This window comes from Protopterus annectens, chromosome 8.part0 (assembly GCF_019279795.1).
Source record: "Protopterus annectens isolate FY-2018-M chromosome 8.part0, PAN1.0, whole genome shotgun sequence".
NCBI classification, from domain to species: domain Eukaryota; kingdom Metazoa; phylum Chordata; order Ceratodontiformes; family Protopteridae; genus Protopterus; species Protopterus annectens.
The window spans coordinates 1,932,226,356-1,932,247,104 of NC_056741.1; the positions used below are offsets into that span (position 1 = coordinate 1,932,226,356).

General features: G+C 37.2%; 1 protein-coding gene across 3 annotated transcripts in view; it reads right to left on the reverse strand.

Annotated features, from left to right (window-relative positions):
- The window catches only part of LOC122809736 (capping protein, Arp2/3 and myosin-I linker protein 2-like), a 1,549,910-nt gene that overhangs the window by 4,360 nt on the left and 1,524,801 nt on the right, over positions 1 to 20,749 (reverse strand). The window contains exon 37 of one of the 3 annotated variants that reach the window (XM_044081445.1): positions 13,505 to 13,553. The exons of 1 other annotated variant lie outside the window; for it this stretch is intronic. In XM_044081445.1, the coding sequence (XP_043937380.1) occupies positions 13,531 to 13,553 (23 nt within the window). In that variant the 3' untranslated portion in view covers positions 13,505 to 13,530. Of the gene's footprint in view, positions 1 to 13,497; positions 13,554 to 20,749 lie in introns of all 3 variants that reach the window. One more of the 3 variants, XM_044081446.1, reaches the window with a different exon arrangement.

A 20,749-nucleotide genomic window follows, 5' to 3' on the forward strand; every position in this document is an offset into this window, starting at 1 on the left:
ACACTAAGGTGCTGTACGAGCACATTAACTTGTGCTTTGACCGAGCCATCCCAAACAGAACCAAGATGCTGTCCTCTAAAAAAAGGAAGCCAATCTGGTGGTCCCCTGCCATAAAGAAGCTGTGCAACAGAAGGAAGAAACTGTTGCAGTGAAGAGGAAGAACCCAGGATTCAAAGAGCTCCCTCACCGGCCTCAGTAAAAGGCTGAGATCCCTCATAAAATCTTCCAAAGCTAGTTATGAAAACAAAATTGCCAAAGATTCCAAAGACAACCGCAAGGCATTCTATAGCTATGTCAAGAATCTAAATGGCAATACTCAGATCTGCTCTGACCTACAGCAGAATGGCACTAGATATATTGATCCCAAGGATATTGCCAATATCCTGGCAGATAGATTCAGTGCCAACTTCACCCCCCTTTCACCCCCTAAAGGGCCCATTTCAATACCGAAAGAATGCCAAATTCCGGTAATCAAGGCCACTCAGGTAAAAAACGCACTCTCCAAAGCCAAGAATACAGTATCTATGGGACCAGATGACATCCCGGGCTGTGTACTGCATGAACTACAAAATGAACTGGCACCTCACCTATGTGTCATGTTTAATCATAGCTTCACCTCAGGCTTTGCGCCCGCAGAGTGGTGCACAGCTACAGTCATCCCACTCCACAAGGGGGGATCCACTTTGGATCCCGGGAACTACCATCCCATCAGTCTGACAAGTCTGATCTGCAAGGCTGTGGAACGTATTATCATGGAACTTATAAACAAAGACATTGGAAACCTTCAAACACTGGACCCCACCCAGTTTGGGTTTGTAAAGGGCCAATCTTGCCTCCTGAATGATCAACTTCTTCAAATCAGTCTCCAGAGCTGTGGATTAGGGTAAGGTGGCTCACACAGCCTACCTGGATCTCGCCAAGGCTTTCGACACTATCTCCCACTCTGGAATCATAGATAAACTTATTAAGCTGGGCATTAATCCCTACGTCCCTCGATGGGTTGCAAACTGGCTTACTGATAGAACACACTCTGTAAAAGAAGCCAACTCCAAATCTAGCTCCAGACAAGTGACAAGTGGTGTACTGCAGGGTTCTGTCCTGGGACCATGCTTGTTTGGCATCTACTTCTCTGAAGTACTGACCAACACTAAGGGACTCTGGCTTACAAAGTTCATAGATGACTGCAAGCTGGGAGCCATTATTGAATCCCCAAATTATGTGGATATACTACTAAAGGGCCTTACCGAAACAGGTGCCTGGTGCCAGAGCCATGGGCTCAAGCAAAATGCCAAAAAATGTATAGTTGTCCCCTTTGGGAAAAACCACATACTTGTGAACTACCACATAGGTGGCAGTACACTAAACACCAAAAGTGTGATAAGAGACCTAGGGACACAGGTGGACAGTGGTCTCACCTTTTAACCACATAGCCACAACGGTTAGAAAATCATTCTATGTGGCACACCTCATCACTAAGGGCTTTTCACCAAGAAAAAAGGAGGTTATTGTCCCTCTGTACTCATCCCTCATTAGACCCATTATAGAATACAATGCTCCATTTCGTATATGCCTCACAAGACATCTGCAACAACTAAAAAGGTCACAGAAATATCTCACAAAAAGAATCACAGTACTAAAGCAGATGCCTTATGCTGCCCGTCTAAAGAAACTCCAGCTATACTCTGTCGCTTATTGCCTACTCAGAGGTGATCTCTGCCTAACATACAAGACCATGTCAAACCCAGAGTTGCTGGACATGCTACACTTAAAGAAATCTCAATCCCTCTGAGCCAGACACTCAAAGGATCTTAACCTTGTCATCACGATGAATAGAACATGCTGGAGGGATAGGTTCCTGACCCAGAGACTGCCTATGCTCTGGACTAGGCTGCCCATGCATGTCGGACAGAGTGCCTCAATGGCCCTCTTCAAGTGGAACCTTGACGATTGGATGGGAGATAGGAAATTCACTCTGGGGATAATATCAGTAGTCCTGCTAGACAGGGGTCCAGGAAAGTAAATATTTGTGAGAAGCAATAGCCAAGGAATCATTATGGCTAGGCTTGTACAGACCCTAGGGCCGATAGCTTAGTACCTACCTATGAACCTATGAAAAAAAAACCTTTCAAGCTTGTATACTTGCCTTGTGACTAGGTCTAGTTGTCCTTTTAAATGTATTCATTAACTCCATCTCCACTGTTGGCTTCTACCCTGCATAATAAGTTAATTTGTTATGGTTTGGTCCTTGCATTCATATGTACTAATTTGGTAACATGGTGTATAAAAAAAATTAATATTCCTTCCATTTTACTGTATTGTTAATAAGCTTTGTAATTTTTCAACTACAAGTAAAAACTGAACTGTGAATCGGTGACACTGAGGATTCTTGATCCCCTTTGTAGGTACACTTTATTTTTATTTTTCACATCTCTAATGTAACACAGAACACCATCAATTAATACTGAATGATAAAAGCTTCTTTAACTTGCAACTATTTGATGCTGTCAGGAACAATTGTCTGTACCCTACTAACAAATATAACTTTAACATGGGGGGTAAGAGCATTTCCATGGGTATGGTAAACACTCTTATTGCTTAAATTTTGGTTAGGGTGAATGCAAACTAAGGTACAACGTGTTCCTAGAACTATATTAGTTCACTTCTTTATACTATGAAACATGCATGGGCGGTGGGTGTAGTTTGTGTGACTGATATCTCTGTGAAGAGAAAAATGAATATATTTTGCATATGCTTTTAAAGTGTTTAGGTTGATCTATGGTATGTTGTGTGTTTTTAGCTGTAAGCATAGCCATATTTAGAAATAGGTAGGCTAGGTGACTGCCCCCCCCCCCTTTAGGAAGGTGCTGTACACCTGATCTGACTATTAATTTTTCAGGCATTTCTCCTCTACCCCAGCCAGATGTAGACTAAATGGATAGGGCAAGAAGAAGTAGAAAGATCACTGATTTGGAACATATGGATAAGACCACAGTAGAAAGAGTAGCAAGAGGGAATACTTTACCATGGCTGTCTAGCAACTATGCATTTGTGTACAACAGAGTTGAACTATATTACTGTGACCATTATGTTTTTATTTTATTTTATTTTATTATAGTTACTCATCTGAGATGTACACAGTGGCAAATGTGGCTATAATTGCTCAGTAGGGCTGAGAGCTAACTGACAATAAAAATGAATGACCCTGTTGTCTTTTGATTATTCTGACATTACAGGACTAAATTGATCTGTATGATGCAAACTGGAATACTTTACTTTGATTATTGTTTGTGTGAAAAAAGATGAAAAACTTTACTGTGGCCATTACAGATTTCTATCATGACCACAGATCACAAAGTGGCTATAACTGTTGGGTTTGTGCATGGCTGTCTATGGATGAAAATGACTGACCCTTTTGTCATTTTCTCAATATAAACCATCATTAGTCTGACTTTGCAGCAGTAGTATACTTTTGTGTGAAGTAAGTTAGAATATGCTACTGTAGCCACACTTTGTCAAACAGACTTGAAATACATAATGGAATCTATTTTTTTTTATTTTTTTACTACAGTCAGACTTCTGACATGTAAATTTCTTTCTGTAATTCCTCTGTACAGAGGCTGTCTGTGGATGAAATACTTAATCCTGCTGTCATGATCAGGCAGACCTCTCAAATGTCTCTATTTTGGAGAAATGTCCATATTTTCAGGCCTGATATACCCCTGCACATGAAGTACATATTGTTAGAGGTATGTCTGTATTTTATGACTTGAGTTACTCCTTCACACAGTTTTCCGAATCCCTCCATCACACATGATTTTTGAAGCTGTCTAGTACACAGAAAACTGCACTAAATGACCAACGTACTAATGGCACCATCATGAGTTTAAGAAAGAGCGCACATATCTTCTCCCTTTTTTCTGAAACCAAAATAAATGAACGTGTTGCAGAACTTTGAAACTCATTTCATTTCTATAGATTTTTATACTTTCTCTTTGATAACATGCTTATATTTCCATCATTTTTGTTAATCTGTTTTTCAAGTGTTTCTGAGTAGTATCTCACATTCCTATTGAAAATGGGAAGAGTTATATGCACTACTTGGTATTCAGATTTTATGTTATTAGAAATCCTTATATTTGGCATAATGTACCTACTTTTCAAGAACCTTTGCACCTATTTTTAGTGTTTTCGTCTTGAAAAGTTTGTGATTAGGTGAAGCAGTCATTAACCTGTCAATGCAAGACTAGTGTGCATTTGTTTAAAGCAAGTTGACCTAGTTTACTGTGGCCATTTTTTAAATCACAATTAGAAATCAGAGGTATACAAGGTAAAGTGCTGTAACTGATTTTCTTCATAGTCCGACATCAACATTGAATACAATAACTGACCTTGGGAAGTTTGGACAATATGTGTATGAAATTAACTGATAACTAGAACATAGAATTGGTTTTCTGGTTGAATTCTTTGCTGTGGCCCCTTTTGTACAGAGTCTGCATGTCTTCGGTGTCCCTTTGTGCGCTTTATTTAGGTCCTCTGATTGGTTGCAGAACGTTAAAGATGTGCTGTAGGCGACTTGATATTCCTGAAAGTTTCCTGTATGCAAGTGTGCAGTCTGTGGGTGTATTAAAAATATCACATATTTTTTATCTATGGGCAAACATAGCATTGGCAGAATATTGAGGTGAAACACTGGCATAAATGCTGCTATACTAACCAAATGTGCCTGTGCTGTTTTTATGCCATTTTATTGTTTTATTAGTCAATACATGTTTCTCAGTGGTGGCCTAATACTGCTTGCTTTCTAAATGTGAACGTTTAATGTAACTTCAAGTATCTAGTCTATGTAATTGCTTATGTGTAATTTTTTTAAAATTTTTTTTTGGTCCACATGATCTGCCCAGTTGCTCCCCTTCTTGCACTCAGTTGATCAATTTTTCCTGCAGAGGTATAAAAAATCCTCAGTCTCATTTTTTCATTATTTGGACAAGACTTTGGTGATTAGGTATGCATTTTTTGGTACAGGGGTACGAGCTAGTGTGTTAAACTTTTAGCATCTAACTTAGTATCTGCTTTACCTGCAGATATCAAAAAGGCAGGGCTAGAGTTTGCATGACTGTCATATTTGTTTGGTTCTATAGTACTGTAATGTTTGAACGAGTTTTCAGGAGGTGACAACTCTTATTGACTTTCCTTATGCAACTATAAAAGTATGCTGAACATCATTTACATATTGTATAATGTGCCGTGTGTTAGGTGGGGAACTACTACAATAAAGGCCTTTATAGAACTTAATCATTATTTATTACCAGAGGGTATCATTTTATTCTGCTCTCTCTGTCTTTCACAGCTTGTACACAATGTATGTTCCATCCTTGGCCTATATAGAAGTGGCAGCTTTTTTAAATATTGATAACTGGGTTCATAAATGTTTTTAAGTTTTTTTTCTACATGTTTATATTTAATTATTTATTTAAGATTTGTTTTATTACACTTGGTGACCATTCATTAACAATACTTTCAGATTCTGTATATATTTTACATTGTTTCATCATTCTAGCTGTCTGTCTGTTGCTTAATGTTTGAAGACAGTGCTCTAAAGATTACCATTTCACTTGCAAAAGCATTTTTCATTATGTATGAGCATTAGCCAGTGAAGGCATACTTCCATAAGAGAGTTATGCCTTTAATAAATTACATACATCCTAGAGTATTTACAATTGCCATATAGACAGTCTTGAATATTGTTCCATGATTCATATATTCATAGAAATAATGCTGTGGTTAGCTAAAGGACACACAATTATGTTAATATATATGGTAAGCTGTAGATATTAGAAATGAAAAACAATTTTGGTATATAGAGTAAAACTAGGGTGCAAATTTCCCCATTTATTAGTGAGATCAAGAGATTGCATATACATCTGTAACACTGTTATACCTTTTTATACTCTTCATAAGATGGGCTTCATTTGACTTCATAGAATTTGTAGTCTGATTAAGGTCACCCATTAAATACACAAGACTTTAAACTTGATTTTACTTAATTATAAGTTTATTATTTAACTAAAAATAAGATCTGCAGGTGATTTTCTTGAGTAACTGATACCATTTATGTCAATGAAAGCTTCTAAAAAGAAGTTTTGTTAGCTTAAGTTATTGTCCATGTGTTTTTGTTCATTTCTGCCTTTAGTAAACAGACAAAAGACACAGAAAATGCATAGATATATATTTGTCTAAATTCTACACTACTGAAATCTAAAATACACCAATGCCAAAGAGGTCCTACTTTAAGAATACTTTCGATATTTAATACCTCACTGAAGCTGGGGGAAGAGGGTTTATAGATTTGTATTTTTTTAAATGTTGACTGATTTATTACAGTATTTATTATTCATCTATTTAATTATATATTCATTTTATCAAACAGACATGAAACACTGACAACTGGCTACAAATATTTATTTGTATATTTACACATACTTATTGATCCTTTTTGTTTTTCAAAGGTTTATCAACTTTTGAACTTGGTACTGTTTTGATGCAAATAAGCTTTTGTTTCTTTTATATGACAGATGAAATGCTAGTGACCTGGGCATTCTTCACTGTTTTTAAAATCCTACTTTTTAGCTCTTACTTACTTACTAGGTCACTTTGATTTTTTTATACCATGTAATTTCTTTTTAGCAACAAAAAAGCAGTAACTGACATGCTGGATTTAGGGCAATACTAACATACTTTTTAAAAGGAAGTACGATTGTAGACTTCACATCAAGAAAAAGTTTTTGGTCAAAGTACTGAAGGGATCAATGGGAAATATTATTCATTTTGGTGTCATTTGATTGCTTGTACATTGACCAGCTACTGAAGGAAATATTGGGGGAAAGTTATTCATTTTGATGTCACTGAAGTGCTTACTCATACATGGACAAACTACTGAAGGGAATTGATGGGTACATTGGTGTTATCAAGTGCTTGTGCATACATGGTGAGACTACTGATGTCAATGCTGGAGACAATTTATTTTACGTCATTTTACTGCTTTTGCATAATTGGACAGACTACTGAATGGATCACTAGGAAAAATAATTCATTTTGGTGTCATTTTAGTGCTTGTGCATACTTGGAAAATTGCTGAAGGGATCACTGGGGGCAAGTTCTTGTATTGCAAAGCAGAAATCAGAGGAGCATCAATTCATATGCCTTGGATATTAGACTACAAATTGTAAGAACACTTCATTAGCATGTAACCGCTTTACACAATTTCTCATTTATAGGTTCATAGGAGGTTACTAGGCTAACGGCCCTACAGCCCTTACAAGCCTAGTCATATTTATCGTGAGTTACCCCAGTTGTTGGTGGTTAGGTGAGCAAAGTTCACAGAGGTAATGGTTTATGTTAGTTAATACTGACTTTGTCTGTCTGGGAGGGACATGGGCACCACCCCAGAAGTGAATCTGTGGTCACCCATCCATTGATCTAGGTTGCATTTGAAGAGGGTCAGGGAAGGGCTCTGTTTCACTTGAACTGGAAGCTTGTTTCAGATAAGTGGCAGTCTCTGGGAGTTGTATCTACCTCTCCAGTATGACCTGTTCATCTCAGAGGCTAGGTTAAGATCCCTGGAGCAAATAACCCTCTTGCAGTTTGATTGACAAATGGGTGGCATTTCCATCAGGGCCGTCTCAGATACTGCCCTGTAAGCCAGGCACAGGTCACCCCTTAGTAACCTGTAGCAGACAGAATACATTGTGAAGGCTTTACATCTCATTATTCTTACAGGCATAGTGCATTAATGTAAATGGTCTCTATGAAATGGGCCTTAGCTATGCCCACTCACAAACATACCCCTACTGCATCTGTGCAATGACTTATGAATACTGCTTTTACAGTCTTTGGATTTATTAAAGTTTTTGGCTTGTAGGGGAGTTCAGATTCCTGCATTTTTTCCCCAGAAATCAGTTAAAAGTTTTCTTAGTTAAGAATTCTGTATCTGTGTATGCATTACTGTTTCCTAGCAAGCTCCATTCCCAATTAATACTTATTTTCATTTTTAGTGCATACTTATTTTAGTTTGACTGCTATAATGAAAATGAAACAAACATGCATTCTGATCTAGTCATCCATTCTGATCCATTCAAATAGTTTGTTCATATCATGTACTTTGGAAATGTTGTCAAGCCACTATGCCTGACTTTGTTTACAACTTTTGTTTTCAGTCAGTACTAGTCATTTCAAAGTATACTAAAGGTAATTTCACATAAAAGAACTTGAAAATGAGCAGTACACATCTACACTCATATGCATTCACGGTTTTAGTACATTTTAGATTTTATGCTTGCATTGTTTAAAACATGCATGTTTTTGGAACAGCTGTCAGATATTTAAATATAGTGCAAGATGCATATGGTGTCCCAACTATTCCTCAGATATTTGCCTAGTGGTCTACATGCTGGAGAGGTATGGAATGAGCAGCTGAAGCCAGCTCCACCCTTCTTAGGGGGAGGGAATCCACTTGCACTGGAAGGCCCAGTCTGTGCTGCAGTGTCCAAGAACTCAGGGGTCCAGAGCTTGAACAAGGAGTGGATGCACTCCAGCTAAGCACTGCAAGTATGCAGAAGCTATACTCTCAAGCAACTTACTCTAGGTAGTAACCGCATTATACCTGGTGATAATCAGGGCATAAGAAAAACTCCTAACCTTCTGTGGGATGGCAGCCACTGTTCTAACTCATGCATCTCCCTTCTGGTATCTTCCCTTACCAAGAATGTGGTGCAACAAGGGGTTATGACATTATAGCTGGAAGTCCTTTGGGAATGGGGACAAAACCAAGATAAAGTAATAACTAATACATTTAATTATACCATAAATTCAAATAATCCTAAAATGCTCTTGTAGCACTGGGACAAAATGGCATCTGAAACACTTAGAAGGTGAGAGAATAATTTTCAACATCAGCACATGAAGGCTTTGCAGAGTAGATGATAAAACATGGCAATCTCAGCTTGTGACTTTATCCCAAGTTATACAGCAGACATCTTAACCGTCTCTCATTTCTGCAATCAAGCTAGCTGAAAAGTCCTTCATCCATGTATAAAATAAAGAAGAATGAAAGTAATGGCCACAGACAGAAATGTTTAAATCTTTTCAGTTGTCCCACACTGATTGATCTTGCCACCTGGCAAGAAGGTCAACAATGCATAAAAGCAAATAAACCGAACCCTTCTTCAAAAATATAAACTTGTACTAACCTCTATTTTGCACTTCTTTCTGTCTGAGTCTCTACCCCACTAATACACACAGATACAAGTTATGTGCCATACCCCAAAATAGCACCACCTGTCCCATTTAAAACTATACTACAAACTGCGGTCTGCCACCAAAAGTTAATGAGTACAGCAGTGTGCTTGTGCAGTTCTGCAGTAAAAGCCTCTGTCCATGGTGCTGACCACCACACAACTGAATTCTTTTTACACAACAGATTTATTTAAGCAAGACAAATGTCTTTTAAAGTGAATCAAAAGTATAACATCAAAAAGTCTCACTGAAGTATGAGTAAGTAGGTTTTATTCAGTTGACAGTTAATACACAGGTCATGAGTAAATTCTGCCATAACTGTGTACTAGTTAGATTTATTGCTTAATTACTTACTACTTGTAGCTGTTTTTAAAAAACAAACTGCTAACTCTTGAGACATGAGTTATTCGTTATCCAAGACTTTCAGGTGGTACATAAAGGTATTTATATTCAATATGCTGCTAAGACATTCATGGCACTAATCAATAATGAATCTTTATAATAAGTTTTCTCAAGTACACAGAATGTGATTCTAAGTGCCTACACAATATAATACCTGCCAGAAAAGTTTTCCAATTTGTTTCTAAAGCTTTATTCATTCCCTCCTTCACATGTTATCACTTATATAAGTAATCACCAATATTTCAAATGAAGTGATAAACACACATAAATACACACTGATGTGTAAATTTATGTTTTCATACTCAGTTCAGCTAAACATTTCTTGAACTGTTTTACCTGAAACAATGCACAGCTATCATGAAAATAGTACATGAGCTCACAAATCAATATGAATGGTAAAATAAAAGATAATACAGGTAATAATATACTGTGCTATAAAGACTCCAGGTATAAATATTGATATAAACAAGAACCCTAAATGTCTACATTAAAATGATCAAATACAGTCATCAGATTATAGTGAATGAATAAATTATGTTTAATACTCTCCCAAGCATGCCAACAGTTCCTTGATATTTGAACATGACAAAAAGTATTATGAAGCCCACTGCTACAGTATTACAAGACCTGCAACACACAGGGCCTGATTTCAAAAGATTTAGCTCTCAGTATAAGTGACCACTTGCACTGAGAGCAGGTCACTTGTAATCTGGCCCCAGGTGTGAGCCTGTTTATGCACAGGTCTTACACGTAAGTAAGGACATGTAAGTAAGTCACTTACAAGAGACTCTTTCGGAATCAAGGCAGATTTACACTGAGAGCAACTTTTTTGGAATTTGGCCCATTGTCTCAAAAAATACAATTTTAGAGCACCATGTAAAATACAGTTTCTGATGTGGGTCTAACACAACTATTGTCCCATGTGATAATTCAGGTAATATCAGGCAGCTGGTCTGCAGAATGGCACACAATATGCTTTTCAGAAGCATAGAACAAAGCAGAAAATGACTCATCCTTGATTCGCAGAATCCAGGAGTTGAGATTTCAATCAAAAAGGACTTAGAAGTCCAAGACTGTAATGAATGACAAACCAAAATTCCAGCCACAAAAACTCCAAATTCTGCAACATGAAGCCAGTCATAGATATTCACCAGTGAACAAAGTGGACCTGGCAAGCCAAAGGCATGGGCAAGTTCAGAAGAAAGGCTAAAAGCTTATAGTAAAATCCAGTATAACAATGTTTTGCAGAAACCAAAAAATGGCACTGTATCAAAATTATTAAGATGATACAAATGCCAGAAAACAAGCTGATACAAAATAGTGGTTAACCAAAAAGGCTAACAACTAAATGTCTGCAATTCCACATTCAGCTGACATGTCTAAAGCCTATCAGAAGGCAAATAAATATTAATATTTAAAAATGCAAACCAAGATTGTCCACTGATAGCTGTGTATGTGTATGCTGACACACCTAAATGATTAAAACATGTGAATATCGGAAGAGTTTAAATTCAATAATGACTATTCTTTTAAAAATATATACTTTCCTGATATTTTGGTAAGAGAACCCAGCAATCTCTGTCATTGGCCAAATGCAACAAGCTTGTCAAAAGTTATGCCCATTGCCAAGCAGGGGTGCAGCTAGGTATATACCTTGCAAGTCAAGATGTACAATTCCCTTTTAAAAAGCGGCAGCTGCAAGTCACTAACAGCTTAATTTTTCAAAAACAGAAATTAAATAAAATAGTATAAGTAAGCAAAGAATATAAATGTGATATATCCTCAATGATGTGTTTGTTGCATTACTGGCTGTCTTATTAAACACAATGTTGTATGTGTGCTGCTTCTTTTTTGCATATTTAGGATAAATGCTGCAGAACAAAGAGAAATTATATTGATATATGCCAAACAGCCAACAGAAGTTACAGTGACAGGAGGAAACAGATGGAAGCTACATATATAATTAAATTTCTGGCTACACCCCACTGACAAAAATGGACAAAATGAAAAAAAAATTGAGCAGTTCAGCTTGCAAGACCACCACTGCCACTTGCCACCACCACCACCACTCAAAATAAAAGCATACCACCACCATCTCCATTAAAAAAGAAAGAAAAAGATAAAGGCTACACACAGCAGGATGCACAGCAAATGCTCTGTAATGTCTTTGCAGTGAGACTAAATCTGACACAAAAGTAGCCAGTCTTGCTGCATCTAGATAGTGGCCTAAAGTGTGAACCAAATAGTATGTCTGCTCAATAAGAAAACCTACGGTCACTTAGGGTTATCAAAATCACATTTATTCCTGCGGATAAAATAGATCTTTGATCATTCTGAAAAGACTGTCCAATTTCCATTTGTTGAAGGTTTTGAGATTTGATAAACATGCCATTTTGAGACATTTTGGTGCTAATTTTGGACAGTAGAAACGTTTTAAAACAATTTTTGCAAAAAATGAAATGGAGGGACATTCTATGTAATTAGTACTGCATGACACTATTATTGTCTGAGATTCAGACATATTTGATTATGCCACATATGTTTCAATCACATGATAAATCAAAATGGGGAAATGGGGTATATGACAAAATTTAATAACGGACTACAAGAACCAACATTTCTAGTCCACCGCTGAATCACATTTTCATGGCTTATGCATCTAAGGTTCAAAGTATGCCTTTTGTGGTTCAGAATCAGAATTATACTATGTATAAAGATGTTGCAGTGCCGTATACTGCCACTAGTTCTTACAGATTTCCAGTACATAGTGAAACAATTCTGCTGAAGCACTGATTATACATCATTTGTTGCACCATCACAAAACTTTCAGATATTATGCACTGAAGGTCTGTGATGCCCTTTTTTCCAGTTTGGAGTTTTTTTTTTTTGGTATAAAATTATATGTTGAAAAGATAAACATGCTCTTAGAGAACCAAATGTTAAAGTTGGGCCTAGTAACAGAAATTAAGCCACAGAAGTCTAAGTACTGAAATTCTCCTTAACAGGCCCTAGTCGAATACTGAAATAAGCCAAGTAACAAACCTGACTCTGCACTGGTAAAAGGTATCATATGTGAGAAATAATTTGCCTCTTGGAATGTGCTCTGGTGATTTTCAGTCACTCAGTATTTTAATGTCATCTTTGATGCAAGATAAGTTAGTGAGGAGACAACGTATAGAATTTATGGATAATGTCGAGCATTCTAGGAATTTAAAAATGCCTTAGATGGGATATGAGGAAGATGATCTTTTAACTGTTACAAACAATGGGTTTCCTGATACTCCTGACCAGTTGCTGGGTGAGTCCTACTTGAAATGAAAAAAATGTTAGTTGAAAACCCACCATTCAGAGCCAGCAAAGGGCATCTCGAGGATTTTGATACTGTAGACTGGCTTTTCTGTTAGTCAAAATATTTCTTTCAGCAGATAAGAAATGTGAGCTGAGACTTCAGAAGTCTGTTGGAATTGCATCTGGATGATCAATTCACCATTCAAGTGAGAATAAGGCAGGTTGATGTCATCCACAGAAGAATGTGAGCTTTACAGGGGCTTCTTCGGTTTTATTACCCACCCAGACCTACCCAAATCTACAGACTGCATGGGACAAAAAAAACTTTTTACAAACTCTGCAGTTTTAGTTCAAGCACTTAGAAGCTTTCACCTTACAATGGCCAAAGAGGAAAGCAGTTTTAATCAAATTAACCCCTTGCCCTGCTTCTAGCTGATGAAGAGAGGAAAATGCAAAATAAAACAGAAAAGCAGTAGTAAAGTGCATATCAAAACAAAGAAAGAACAAAATTCTTACAGCTTACTTGTCATGTCTCGTAATTCTGTTTTCTTATAGCAAACAGCTGAAGAACTCTGCAACAAAACACAAAAAAGAAAGAAATTTGCTCTGGCACAATTCTGCCTGATATCAGCACTGTAACTGAAAGGGCAGAGTAGCTGTTTGCCATCTGCATGGCTCACTAATGAAAGCATGCACAGCTGAAACACCATTCTGACACACAGTAGTCTGAACTGCGGTGAGTTGAACACCTGATCGATAACGGGGTTCTGAAATACAGAAACATATCTGATGGAAATCAGAGAACCTGCTTATGCAATGGTGATATGCACATCTTTTAAGACTCTGTGCAAATATTTCCAAAACATAACACAAGACAAAAAAATGCGGAAGAACTGTGAATACGAAATGAGATGAGAAGCTATCAACAGAATTAAACCAGCTCAGGAATACTCCTATTAGATGACAGAAAGGTGCAGACAGAAAGAGAGGTAATAATAAAGAAAGATGGGAGATACTGACAGCTGATGCAACAAGCAACAAAAGCAGAAAACAAGAAACTTCATCCCTATACATACAGTTCATGGTTCACAGTTCTGGAGATCCCAAGTATGGAGATAGTCTTTATAGGGTAATAAATCAAAGAGTGAACTGCCTGCAGCAGAATAAATAAAAGGGCACAATAATCTCTACAGAGACAATTTTGACATGCCTCAAAGAAGTGAAGGAAAACCATAAGGGCAGGAGCCTTGCAAAAAGATGTCTATCTTCTGACATTTGTACATCTGTGGATGAATTTATTTTATTTTTTATTAACAGTCTGAAAAGAGTGAACAGACCAGCTCATGTAACCAGTTACAAGTTATAACCAGGGATAATTAAATTAGATGAAAGATACAAGTGAACACAAGCTAGAGATAACGTAGTCATATTACAAAACAATTTGAGAGTTAAGAACATTTGAAAGTTAAATATAAAATATTCACAACATTTCTAAAGATAAAAAACCCAGATACTGTATGGATAACTTCAGTTAAAAACAAAACATAGTGAATTAGATATTGCTATGACTACCTGGATACACATGTGCATTTGTTTTAATAATACATATAATATTTTACTTTTACGTTCCGAAAGGGGCTGTCCATGAAGAATGGCAACACCTTAGTGAGCCCATATATGGTTTTGAATTAATGCATACACAGGTATTATGAGAATGAATATCTCTTTGTAAAACTGCTTAGGATTTATTTACGTCTTCGTGGACAACCAAGGTTAGGAGCTTAATGGTTGGCAGAATACTCCCCTTCCCCATGTAAGGCTAGCAACAATGAATTTGTGAAAGACATTGATGTTTTAATGAAAAAATATGTAAGATTTTTGAAGAGGAGGAGAAGGACATCTTTTCTTATAAATACAACTGATCTACTCTGGCAACAGTATGAGAAAAAGTGTTTTATGAAGTCTTACTGTAGGTTTTACTTTAGGTTTTACCTAAACTTTATAGGCCAAGTTACAAACAGTTCTGTTTTGCTGTAGCTAAATTGTACATGCACACACATGTATCCATTGAACTTTGGTTGGTTGGGGTCCAGAGTTTGGAGGTTACCAATGTCTTTGTTTATGAATTCCATGATGATATGTTCCATGGCCTTGCAGACTAGGCTCGTCAGGCTAATAGGGTGATAGTTCCCAGGATCAGTGGTGGCTCCCCCTTTGTAAAGTGGGATAACTGTTGCTGTGTGCCATTCAGTGGGCACAAAGCCTGATGTGAGACTATGATTGAACATGGTGATTAGGTGGGGAGCCAGTTCATTCTGAAGTTCATGTAAAATGCAGCCTGGGATGTTGTCCGGTCCCATGATTGCTGTGTTTTTTTGGTTTTAGAGAGTGCAGCCTTTACCTGCATAGATGTGATTACAAGGACTCTGCATTCTTCATGTATAGATATGGGCCCTTTAGGGGGTGAGAGGGGGGTAAAGTTAGCACTGAATCTATCTGCCAGGATGTTGGCAATATCACTTGGTTCTATAATTTTCGTGCCTTGTGCTGTAACTCAGAGCAGATCTGGGTGTTGTCACTGAGATTCTTGACATAGCTATAGAATGCGTTGTGGTTGTCCTTAGAATAAGTGTTGATTTTGTTTTCTTAGCTAGCTTTGGAGGATCTTATAAGAGATCTCAGCTTCTTACTGAGGCTGACCAAGCAGCTCCTCCACTCATGGGATTTTACTATCTTTTGCAACAGTTTCTTCCTCCTGTTGTAGAGTTTTTTTATGGCAGGGGACCACCATATTGGCTTCCTTTTTTTGGAGGATAGCATCTTAGTTCTGTTTGGGATAGCACGATCCATGCACTTGTGTAAGTGCTTATAGAGTGCATTTGTGTAGAATTCAGCAGTCGTAACTGTATTGTCCATCTGCACGGGTGTCATGAAGTTCATCACTTCTGTCTTAAGCAGCATGAAGTTGGCTTTGCAGAAATTTTTTACCATGGTTTCCTTAATGGTGGGTGGGAGCAGGGTGCGGATATCTAGGGTGATTAGCTTATGGTCTGATCTGACCAATGAGGAGTTGACTTCAGGTGTGGAGCACCAGTCACTCATGTTGGTAATGACTAGGTCTAGGATATCATTGCCCCTAGTGGGGGTGTGGATAAGTTGATCCAGGGCATTGGAATTTATGAATTCCAGAAAGCGTTGAGCGAAGGAGTTGGGACATGAACAGTTTTCCCAGTTAATGGTGGGGCAGTTGAAATCGCCCATTATTAGGGTGTCAGTATGTCACAGACAGTACAAACGAAAAGAGGAGTGGGAATCCTTTGGCATGGTGGGGGACCTGTAGCATGCTACAATTTGGATTGCAGTTTTGAGTTATAGCCTGGTAATGCAGGGGTGCTCTCTAGAGCCTTGAACCAGGTCTCAGTCACTGCACAGATATCAATGTTCTCCATTTTAAGGAGTGCCTCGAGTGAGTGCATTTTGAGATTTAGACTTATAGCATTGACTTATAGCATTGAGTAGCATTATGCTCAGTTTTTGCTTGCCTGTTCCTGTCACGGTGGTGAATTTGTCATTTGAACCTTACCTAAAAAAGGCACTATAGGGGTGACAAGAGCCTTAGCCAGTATCTGGAATCCCAGGGGCGACAGGTGCAGGCCATATCTAGCAAAGCATCGTGGTGTGTCATCCATGTCATCCCAGGCAGAGAGATACTGGATCTCCTTTGAATGACACCAGAAGCTCAGCCAATTGTTGAAGTCAATCATTTTGTCCTTGTACTGCGGTACAATTCTGGGCGATGGCAGGATGCTACTCAGGGCTAGGGTCATACCTGCCTGGGCTACAAGATCAGAGAGCTCTTCCATGTCTCTTTTCTTGTAGTCCAGGGAAGAACGTCTCAGGTCGTCCACACCAACATGGACAATGACAGAGTCATATTTGTACTTGTTGTGGAGTGACCTGAGTGCGTGGGTTATGTGGTGGATCCTTCTCCTTGTTTAGCCTGGAAGTACTTGGTAAACACAAAATGTACAGTTTTAGGGCCTGATTATTAATTTATTATGCTAGAAAAAGTAAGTAATTTATAGGAGTATTAAAATACACCAGAATTAATCTTCTACACTTGTCATACACGCTTAAGGTTCAGTACAAAATCCAGTATGTCACAGACGGTACAAAATAAATAGAAAATTAAGAAAAGTGAAAGATCATATATGGTACTGAACAAAGATATCTGTGTCTGGCATGTACACATGCACATATATTTATATTTATTTATATAGATATATCCATGCATATACACACCTATACAGAGATACATATATATATATAGGTACTGGGCACTTGATAGAACAGATAGTGCACAGACACCCAGAAGACTGACATCATAACATTGAGTTCCATGTGTAAACATATTAACAGTAATAATGAGTTTCTACATCCAGATACAGGCAAAAATATGTTTTTGATATTTTAGCCACATGTGCTTCAGTAAGTACAGTTGTGTACACTTACCATAAATGTAGATGTTCGAGTGTATTCATTGTTGCAATCATCATATTTGGGTTATCTGCCTGATGAGGGATACCTGCAGATAGATAACCCAAATGTGATGACTGCAACAGTGAAACACGAAGAACATCATATTGTTTATTTAGCTCAGTGCACAATATGTTCTTGTTTTTATGTAGGGAAAATGGACAGGGACCTTAGAGACCGGATTAAAGAACATATGTATCAAATACAAAAAAGAAGTGACATCAGTGCACTATCTAAGCATGTTAAAGCTAATGACACACATTATTTTTTTATTTTTAGTAGTAGGTAGAATGTATGAAAACATGAGAATGGGTGATATTAGAAACAGAACGGAACAACTTGAGGCAAAATTGATTATAAGACTTAAGGCAGACTCTGGCCATGGGCTTAGTGATAGAATATCAATAAGACCCAAACTTAAAGCGAGACTACTGAATAATACAGGTAGTTCTTGAATGAAATGTTTAAAAGTTTTATATTATATATTTGTATGTATATATATATATATGTGTGTGTGTGTGTGTGTGTATATATATATATATATATATATATATATATATATAGTTTCTTGTATTTATTTGTAGAATTTTATATTTATATTTTATAATTGAGTATTTTTTATAATTGAGATGTTGTTATTAATGGAATGAAGTTAACTGTTTTAGGTATGACTACTGCACTGCTCTCTAAAGGAATGTATACATTAGATATGAGATACTTCTTTAAGATAATAATGTCTAATTATCTTGTTAAGAGTATAAAAGACACATGGTAGTATGCATTTGCATCTGAAGAAGCAGAAGTTATCTGTGAAAGTGCTTATATGTCTGTGGTCTAATAAAGAATTTTAAAACTGGAACTACCTGCCTGTTCTTGGATCGCTGGTGTGGTTACGATAGATATATATGTGCGTGTGTATATATATGTATGTATATATATATATATATATATATATATATATATATATATATATATATATATATTTGTGTTCACGAAATACCAAAATGTCAAACCTCAAAACAGCAAGACAAAAACCACAAAAACACTATATCCTGAAACCTTACATAATGCAAATATAACCTAAATCCCTCCACCAATAAAAAACATACCAACAAACAAAACAAACAACAGCCTGTTCTTCTACATTTAAGCAGAGGGGGGGGGGTTAGGCCTCCTGCACCCACCACACCCCCTGCAAGTTAAACCTGCTCAGATGTAAGCATGAGTGGATTGAACCTGTTGCTGTCATCATGATAATGTCATGACTGAGGTATATGGATGCGTCATTAACAAAAAAAAAAAGGATTAAAAGCTTTTATTAGGAAAGACCAGTGGTGGCTGGTGACTTCAAATCTGGGGAGTGGGGATGGGTTACAGGAAGCAACTGAATGTATGAAGATGACTGGAATGGGGTTGGGCTCTATTGCAGCAGGTTAATTACCATTATCTGTGATCAAACAACAGATTCGGTCACTCAAATTGTACCCACCACTATAACCTTGACTGACTATCCATAGCTGACTTGTCTGACTGCAATCAACAAGCCAGCCTTAGGTGAAATGGAGCCCTAAACAAGGAAGCCAACAGCCCCTCTATGACAAAATCTCTTCTCAGAATGACTTTGTACAAAAGCCTGGGTATTATCCAATGCAATAACACAGAGTTCCAAGGCCACTACAAAACAACACAGTCCTTCATGTTCCATGCATACGTACTATTCAAACTGTTATTACCAAATTTACCGACTAAAACGTGTCAAAGTTGTATTTATCAGTTACTATAGAATGAAGCAGTGCTTGTACTTGTTTAACTATCCACTCCCTAACGCATTTTCAAACTTCCACTGGAATATAAAATAAGGATTCTATATCGCAATGTTGAATGTGCAGATACTAAAATCCCTAAAGGCGACACCAAAATATCGAACCGCAAGTACACCAAACATGAAAAAGCAAGAAATTCAAAATATCGAATTTCCATAGTTGGCCACATCATGTTTAATAAGGTAAAACGTCAGTAGGAGATTCCCTTATCCTGTATAGCAAGCTAACGTACATGTGCAATAGATACTGACCTTAGGGTTAGAAGTAGGGTTAAGTGCATATATAGTAATACATTTAACGTACATGTGCAATAGATAATGACCTTAGGGTTAAGTGCATATACAGTAATACATTTAAAGTACATGTGCAATAGATACTGACCTTAGGGTTAGAAGTAGGGTTAAGTGCATATACAGTAATACATTTAACGTACATGTGCAATAGATACTGACCTTAGGGTTAGAAGTAAGGATAAGTGCATATATAGTAATACATTTAACGTACATGTGCAAGAGATACTGACCTTAGGGTCAGAAGTAGGGTTAAGTGCATATACAGTAATGCATTTAACGTACATGTGCAATAGATACTGACCTTAGGGTTAGAAATAGGGTTAAGTGCATATACAGTAATACATTTAACGTACATGTGCAATAGGTACTGACCGTAGGGTTAGAAGTAGGGTTAAGTGCATATACAGTAATACATTTAACGTACATGTGCAATAGATACTGCCCTTAGGGTTAGAAGTAGGGTTAAGTGCATATACAGTAATACATTTAACGTACATGTGCAATAGGTACTGACCGTAGGGTTAGAAGTAGGGTTAAGTGCATATACAGTAATACATTTAACGTACATGAGCAATAGGTACTGACCGTAGGGTTAAAAGTAGGGTTAAGTGCATATACAGTAATACATTTAACGTACATGTGCAATAGGTACTGACCGTAGGGTTAGAAGTAAGGTTAAGTGCATATACAGTAATACATTTAACGTACATGTGCAATAGATACTGACCTTAGGGTTAGAAGTAGGGTTAAGTTAAGTGCATATATAGTAATACATTTTTGTAGCCCAATAGATAACATAAATTAAACTTTTTCCGTACTTGGGTGTTGTTTGTTCACATTCACATACATTTGTATGTAATGCACATTTAATTAGCACAGGGGATATATGAGTAAAGTGTACACATGGCTGAACTGTAGATTATTTATTTTGTTTGGGTAGGCAGTACGCAGCAGGAGGTGGGGTTGGCCAACTATGGAAATTTGATATTTTGAATTTCCCTCTTTTTCACGTTCGGTGTACTTGCGGTTCAATATTTTGTCTGCCTTTAGGGATTCGAGTATCTGAACGTTTGACGTTATGATATAGACACAAAATAAGAGGCTGATTCGATAACA